General features: G+C 30.7%; 1 protein-coding gene across 1 annotated transcript; it reads left to right on the forward strand.

Moving 5' to 3' along the window:
• The first annotated feature begins 1304 nt into the window (after positions 1 to 1304).
• LOC149541119 (alpha carbonic anhydrase 7-like) lies at positions 1305 to 4117 on the forward strand. Its single transcript, XM_089799825.1, has 7 exons — positions 1305 to 1406; positions 1531 to 1661; positions 1774 to 1880; positions 1982 to 2093; positions 3382 to 3546; positions 3645 to 3698; positions 3901 to 4117. Exons 1-7 carry the CDS (start codon positions 1355 to 1357, stop codon positions 4012 to 4014), a joined length of 735 nt encoding a protein of 244 aa, XP_089655951.1. The 5' UTR covers positions 1305 to 1354; the 3' UTR covers positions 4015 to 4117.
• Positions 4118 to 8661: the final 4544 nt, after the last annotated feature.

Here is an 8661-nt window from a genome sequence, read left to right on the forward strand (position 1 = left end):
AATAAGTAAAGAAAAAGTGTTTATTGTGTAATCTTAAATGTCTACAAAATAAATCTTGTATAGAAATAATATGGTGTTTCTATGTAGCATATAAAATTCTATAATAATATATCTAAATCCATATTGTCTATGGGTCTTTGGTCTACTGATTAAGTTAAAAGGTTTTTAATGAGTCCACTATAGATCAAGTCTTTAGTGGCTAAAAAAATTCTATAAATAACCTCCATCAAAAAATGAATGAACATTAAATTGATTATAATTTTTGAATACTATTTTTAATTTGAAGTACATATTATAATAGGACAACTTCTTCTTCTTCTTTTTGAATTAACTATTTTTCTTTTATTCTATAATTTTTATTATTATATTTCTACTTTTAAAATCATCATATAGATTGAACAATGAACTTGTTGAAACAAAATCGTATATCTCTTTTTCTACGGGCAAGAGATGTCTACGTTCAAGCGTTCCCTGTATTCTTGGTCCTCGGCTATAAACACGCTCTGAAAACTGTAATAAAATTTTAGAAAATTAGATTTGATGATGGAAAGATCAATTAATAAAATGCCAATTTCTTATGTGTGATTCATTCGTCATAACCATCAACCATTACTCTAAATTTCAATTTATTATCCATTCTGCTTCGCAGTTGCAAATGAATCAAAATGGTAAACCAACTTCTTAATCAAAGTAGGTGATGGATGGTTTCACATGTTCGCTGTTGCTTGGTGATCATCAACGTCCAAATCAAAGTAGTTCATCGATTATTTCACACGCAGACATTATAAATAAAAATAAAAATAAAAATCACAATGGTTAAGCCTAATGCGTAAATCAATCCATTCATCCATCTCAATAATGTTCTTCAAAGTTTCTCTCATATATCCTTAAATATTAAGTTATTAGCTTAAAAGACAGATCGGACAGAATGTAGCTGAGTTTTGGTGAAATGTGTTTTCTGGCTCAAACCCACATTTTGCTATATTTTTAACCATTGACAAGTATGGTGAAAACCAAGTATTAACATTGATGTTGGCAAAATATACCATCTTTAACAAACAATCCTTATTATACAAGCATAATCTGAGTTATGAAAACAAATGAAAACATCAAATCAAAAATATAATTAGTCATATAAATATAGATATCCAAAATAATCCTGGGCTACTCTTCTTTTAACTACAATTAAACTATAAAACTAATGTCTCTAAGCTTTACGTTTACACTGTGTATGAATGAAGACTAGAGCACTAGACTTCACACAATTAGGGTTTATAAATACACAACATATGATTGCATAAGATACCATTCAAGATCGTCAGATTAATTGGAATTTGCAAGGCTAATTAGTAGGATGGAAAGAATTGTGTTTATTTTGGCCCTCACTGGATTGCTATTGGTCCAAGGTATGAAAAGTCATAGTTATTGTTTCTTTTCTTTTCTTTTTTCCTCAAATCTTTTTTGTTTAGAAGTGGATGAATTTTCTTTTCTTTCTTTTTTTTCAATGTTTTTACTATGGGCAATTTGTAGGAGAAATGGAGCAACAATCTCCCATCGATATACAAACTTTTGATACTCAATTGAATCCAAATCTTGGGGAATTGAAGATGGAATATTCGGCTGCAAGTGCAACAATGAGGAACACAGGCCATGCAATTCAGGTTACTAATAATTATACCTATCTCTAGAACTGACTTGTTGGCCTATATTAATTAATTAATAAATAAATAAATAGAGAATGTTGTATAAATATATTGATTAAATGCACTGCAGGTAGAATGGTCTGGAGATGCAGGCAAGGTTGAAATAGGAGGTGTGGAATACGGATTAATGCAGTGTCATTGGCATCACCCATCAGAGCACACTATAAATGGCGAAGCGTAGTATCTTACACCTTGATGCATTGTGTCTTTCTAGTCACTATAATAATAGATAATGAGGATTTTTCTACTTATGGTATGAATTTGGGTGTGATGTTCAGGTATGATTTAGAATTGCACATGGTCCATATATCAGATGATGGTATGATTGCAGTTGTTGGCATCTTTTATCAAATTTCCGATGATGATGAGTCTGATGACTTTCTCACAATGGTAGTATTGTCTTTCTATTCTTGTATTACTTTGTATATAATTGTATGGGTCACTCTTAAATATCACATATTAAGAAAAGAGTTAAGGTCCAAAAAAGTACGTTAATTTTGACTATATAACATTTTATTTAAAAGCTCGAGAAATACATCACTGTACAATTGTTTTAAAATTGAGTCTACCATATTAATTCTTTTAGTTTTGTTTAAATGAGATGGAAGAATATGTTAAACTAGTAGCATTATCTGATTTCTTTTTCACTATAACTTCCTAAATAATTTCTTCTCATTGCAAATTGTTTTTTAGATAACTATAAGTTTTTTTTAAACCATGAATATTTTGTATTTTGAATTGTATTTTGTAATTCATGTGTAAAACAAGAATTGATATTTTTTTGGAAAGCTTGGAACCAATACACATTAAGTCACAAGTTCTTTTTTACAAACCATTTATTAAATAAGTTCTATTTTTTTTTCAAGAGGTCAAAATTCTTGTAGGTGTACTTATATTACATTCTTATACATGAATATTGGACAACATCTAAATGGAAAACTAAAATATATTTCTTACCAATGGTTGGGACACTGTATTTTTTCTAAACTTATTTTATATATTTTAGTTTTAGTTTGTTGGATAGTCACTACCTGAATATTGTGTTATTCATTTCTTAATCAATATAAATTATTCTAGAAAAATATATGCACTTGAAACCATGTTTTTCATTTGCAACCTACTTGTGAAACAAGTACGTACTATATTTTTTTTTGAAAGATACAAATGCATATGCATGAAACCAATCAAACTATTATTCTCTATTGCACAATCAATGTCACCTAGTTGCCTTCTTACCAAATGTTTTGATCATTTCCTTGTTCTAAACTACATGTACAAAAATATCTACTTCACATACCATATCAGACTAACTTCTCTTTAAAGAAAATAAATCATAATCTATCACAAGTATTTAAATCCTTGTATGTGTATCCTATACCAAACTCTGTATATACATTTTTATTATAAATTTAATTGCACAATCAGCACTAACTAATTGCCTTCTTGCCATATATTTCTAACATTTCCACTGAAATAATCAGTCAATGGTCCAACAAGTGAACAAATTGGTTTAAACCACTTAACCACACTGCACTTGACTTGTAGCTATCACATTTTCTTTAAGGTATATAGAATAGATTTTGTGTAGAATAACATCTAAATAATCAAATTGTTTTAAGTCTTAATGGGTTTAACCGGAACTATTAAATGTGTAATTGATTTCATCTGATGTTCACAGCTTGAGGGGGCCATTGGCAATATTGATAATGAAACAGAGATAAATTTGGATGTAGTAGATCCCAACATGATTGGAATTGAAAGTGATGCAGCATATTATCGATACAATGGATCCCTCACCACTGAACCATTCACAGAAGGAGTCATTTGGACTATAATCGAAGGAGTAATTTATCTTTTACTTATTACCTACAAATTAATAGGTTATTAATTTTCTATATCTAAACATAAGTTCTTTTATTACAATTTTTTTTACTCATGCAGGAAAAGGAAGTTAGCTCTGCACAAGTCCAAAGTTTGGTAAATGCATTACACGGGGTAAATTATTTGTTTATTTGTATATTATATTATATTTTTATTATGATTTTATCAATATCTTAAAAGTTAACTGTCAATTAATATTAATAATATTAATAATAAAACTTAAGTTTTCTTACAGAAGTTGGAAAACGAAACTTTAAAATGGAATGCTTGTAATTTTTTTTTTAACTAACTAAAAAACATTAGTGTTGCATAACAGGACAATGCAAGAGAGGTGCAACCACTGAACGATAGAGTTGTTGAAGAGTATTATGGAAATGATGAAGACGTCTCAGAAGCATACAAAGCATGGTCATCTTACAAATATTTCTAGGTTTGCTATCTTAAGATAATAATAAATGATTTTCAAAACTATTACGTCTATGTAAGGAAGGGCTAATCTGCCATCATGGGTGACAGTTATATTTATCTGTTCATATTTTAGGTGTTGGATGTGTGCTACTTTATGTTAAGAATTTCTATTTGAACGTTACAGTTGTCTTTTAAACTAATCTTTTTAATAATTGAAAATATCGAAGGGTTTTTATAATATGTCTAATTTAAATTAATTTGTATAACTGCTAAACATTAGATTGGCTAAATTGTTTATTAAATGTATTGTTATGTAAAAGAATATAATTTAAAATATAACTTACTTTTACCCTTTAAATAGTAGATCAATTTAGTATATTGATGGGAGATGCAGAGGGTTTATATGTGGTGGTTGTTGAGGGTCAACATTTTGAGGATCTGATGATTGTGCAGTACTGACATGAGATTTTGTGGTTGTCTTGTAGTGATTTGGATGTTTTGTGCTTGTTTATGCAAAGTATCCTTGTGGTTTTATTGTGTTGTTTGTAGAGGAGGTGGTATTTCATCTGTTTTGCATTTTGTAGGATTGTTTGAAGCATCTGATATACAACTTTAAAAAATATAAATCAATTAGAAATCCTACTTTAAGATTTATCTACATTGACCTGGAGATGATTTACTTTAATATATGACATGTTGATATATTTCATATTTAGGAATAATTTAAATTGACTTACTTTACATATGACATTGATTCCATATGTTAAGATTCAAATCAAATGATAGATAATCAAATCATCAAATAAAAGAAAATTATCGACCAAAAAAAAAAATCATCTAATCAATCTAATCATTAATTAGATATCATTTAATCATATAATTGAATCATATTTAATTTAAAATCATCTAATTATTTACTCATATACATGAATGGGACCTAGGAGTTCTTAACATGTCGTAAGGGATGGATAATGGTCCTAGAATGTCTTAAGGGGTTATAGGTACACATAAGTAGTTAAAAGGGATCCTAGTATATCTTAAGGATACTTGAGTGTTATAATGACTCCTCGTATGTGTTAGTGAAACCTAAGATACATGAATGAGTCCTAGGAGTCCTAGAGGGTCTCAAGGGATCTTAACATGACATAAGGGGTGGATAAGGGTCCTAGAATGTCTGAAGGATCATAAGTGCCACAGATGTTCAAAAGGGGTCCTAATATGTCTTATAGGTACTTGATGTTAAAGTTGATGAAAGATCAACCCCACAGCTCCCAAGAATCACTTGCATGCAAACACCTATCATAGAAAGAGAGAAGAAAAAATTGTGGAGGCTGGAATTCCTAGATCCATAGATGAGATATTCTTGATGAGAAAAACGAGAAATTGATATTATTAAAAGTGAAAAAAAATTAATTACAAAGAGAGATTGTCCTTATAAAGGAGATCAAAACTGTAATAGGTAACTAAGCTAGGTTGCATGAGGGGAACATGGAGGAGGAGGAAGTGAACATTTTTTATTCCTCACAATCTGGCTCGACAGGTGGGATTAAGGAGAAGGAGATGATGCATGTTTTAGTCACCATTGGGTTGGGGTGTGTGGACTCAACATGGGACCAGCTCCCAGAAATTGTGGATAGAGTGCCCTCTCTTATAACAATATCCTCTCCTATTAGAGTTTCTTCCAAGGATAATGCTAACCCCCCGATTGTGCAGGATGTTAGTAAGGTGCAGGCAGACGACTATCTTTGTGATGGGTAGGAGGTCACTGTGGAGATTAAGAAAACATCTAGCAATGATGTGTGGGAAAGAATCCATGTTCTAGAAGAAAGAACACACCTCTTGACAAAATTCACTATCAAGGTGACACATGCAGCTACAACCACTCTACACCTGCTTAAAGGCCAGGAGGGTGATTTGACAAAGGAGGACTCCACAATGTTGTTTGACTTCCTTGCAAAAGATTGGGCTAATATCCTCCTACATAGGAAAGAGGCCAAGAAGCCTTAAGGGATCTCTCCTTCTAGTTTTTCATATTTTTTTTTGCTTGTTGAACTTGGTTGGGTTTAAGGCGGTTATGCCTTTGTTTTTATATTTCTTTAGCTTTTTAGTTCTAGTATAGGCAATATTTATGTTATGCCTGTTGAAACTCTTTTAGTTAAGTTCCCAAACAATGTTTTTGTGTTTTAAGTGGTAGGGGTAGTTTTGGTTGATGTTAATCTGCTGGTGGTTCACTAGTTTGATTGTTTGATGCGCTAGCCCCCTAGTTTTTGGCTACTTTTAATTCAAAAGCTAACCTAGGTTGCATCATAACAATTAATAAAATAATTAATTATTATATTCCCAAATTTTATCTTAAATAAACTAGAGATAATAAGTGACTTAATACTTAAATCAATATGATTTAATTGATAAGAAAAAACCTTACTACTCTAACACTGCCAATGCCCCCCCGCCAAGATAAATGTAGGGAGTAGCTAAAAACCTAGAAACTACTTTGAAAGTAAATTTGGGTCCCAACAATAAGGCCTAATGAGGTACCCAAACATAACCAAATCTCTAAAAAGAGGAGAAATGGAGAAAACCACATGGAAAAAAAAGATCAACCCCACAACTCCAAAGAATCACCTACATGAAAACACCTATCATAGAAAGAGAGAAGAAAAAGCTATGGAGACTGGAATTCCTAGATCCACAAATGAGACATTCTTGATGAGAAAAAAGAGAAATTTCTATCACCAAAAGTGAATGAAATGTTTAATTACAAAGAGACATCATCATTATAAAGGAGATCAAAACCCTAACAAGTAACTAACCTAGGTTGTGCATGCCTAAAATGTGAGTGCACATCTATGAGTCATTATATCCAAGATTGCTCAAGAATGAGATCTCAAATATCGACTCATAGCTCTTTATTTATGGAGTGCAAGGGTTTGAAATGAAGGCCCCCAGTTTGACCTAGTTTGTGCCCATGCAAGTACACCAACAAAATGAGAGATTCAAGGGTCAAAATATGAATGCAAATGAAGATACAGGCTAATCTAAATGATAACAATGCAAAAAATGAAATCCAATCTTTGGAAGGAAATAAAAATACAAGATTAATCTATGAAAGAAAATATGGATCTAAGCTAATATGAAAATGCAAGGATGGAGTATGGTGATGGAAGCCATGGATGCATGAGAGAAGAAGAAGAAGATTGAAGTTCTCCACAAAAAGCTTCATTGCTCAAAATCCTTCTCTGAAAATTGCTCTCCAAAATTGTAGCATAACAATAGCATAATTGTGAATGTCAAAAATGAGAGAGGGCTCTCCCTTATAAAGAAGAATGGACGATTAAGATTAAGAGGCAATAAGATTTAATCAAGAGTGGAGAAAGAATGATTGGTGTGTGACAAAATCTCACCAATGAGAAAAGAGAAGAAAATTAAATGGAATCCACTTAGAAATATGTGCATTTAAGTGAAGAGAAAAAAACAATTTATTTTACTTTTATTTATTTTATTTCTTTTTTCAAGTGCGATTTTTAATTTAATTAAAAGGGAGTTAGTTCTTTTAATTAAATAACAAATATTTAATTAAATTAAAAGAGGGGCTTTTCTTTCAATTAATTAAATGTGGATTAATTATTTAATTTTAAAAGAGAGGTTTTCTTTTAATTGAATAAGACTTGGGATAAAATGATCAAACCTTAGGAAATGTTGAAATAATTGAATTAATTAAAATTTTATCAAAGACATTGATTTGAATTGATTTAATAAAATATTGCAAACCATTGATTCAGGAAATTTGATAAATTGAATAATGGGGGCCCATAGTCTAGGCAACCATTTTAGGGTGCATACATTTTTCCCCTCTTTAACTAATGTGTGACCAATTTGAGAACACATGTAGTCAAAGAAAGAAATTGTTATTTGGGATCAATTTGGGATCACAAAAAAACCTAGAAGTGTGGTCAATTCAAGAACACATCAGGACAAAGAATACAAATAAATTTTGACTTTAAAAAGTCAAGGATAAAATTGATAGAACTGAATCGAGGATTGAAGTTGATAGATATTGCCCCCTCATGATCAAAATCAAAATGAGATAGAGGAGAAATAGAAAATTGATAAATTTGATCAAATCAAACAAAAGATAAAGTTCTTGATGTAAGATGAAAGATATAAGAATCCCAAAACCAAGGTAGATCATCAAGCATGAAATATCCAAAGGTGAATTAAAAGAAAAGAAGTGGGGTGAAAGCGGATGGAAAGTAGAAATTTGGAAGATATGGAAAGAAACAAAAATAAGTAAAGAAAAAAATTTGTAAGAAATAGAATGCCCCAAAATCAATCAACTGTTTAAGATAGAAATTTTGATTGAGATCGTGAAAGAAGATGAAGAAATGAAGATGAAAAAATGACCACAGTTGATTAAAATTCCACAATAAAGATGAAGGAATACCATCTCAAACTCATAATACAACCTAAAAATGAAAATTAACATGAAGTCCAATAATGCAAGCTACATGAAAATGCAAAGGTGTACTTGCAATAGAGAAGTTGTAACATAGGATTTTGCATTCATCATTCATTAGAGAATGTTTAAAAACTTATTTTCATCGTTGGTCCATTATTAACGAACATCAAAAAATCACACAATCATCACTAATTACAAGCACAACTATGA

This window comes from Cupressus sempervirens, chromosome 9 (assembly GCF_028749045.1).
Source record: "Cupressus sempervirens isolate cs-2001-9-10 chromosome 9, ASM2874904v1, whole genome shotgun sequence".
In the NCBI taxonomy this organism is placed as follows: domain Eukaryota; kingdom Viridiplantae; phylum Streptophyta; class Pinopsida; order Cupressales; family Cupressaceae; genus Cupressus; species Cupressus sempervirens.

What these genes read in the sequence shown, in the direction of transcription:
- LOC149541119 (XM_089799825.1), top strand. Translation starts at nt 1,355, where the DNA reads ATGGAAAGAATTGTGTTTATTTTGGCCCTCACTGGATTGCTATTGGTC. An exon ending in ACACAGGCCATGCAATTCAG is followed by an intron (nt 1,662 to 1,773) that starts GTTACTAATAAT and finishes AATGCACTGCAG; the next exon opens with GTAGAATGGTCTGGAGATGC. An exon ending in TTTGGACTATAATCGAAGGA is followed by an intron (nt 3,547 to 3,644) that starts GTAATTTATCTT and finishes TTACTCATGCAG; the next exon opens with GAAAAGGAAGTTAGCTCTGC.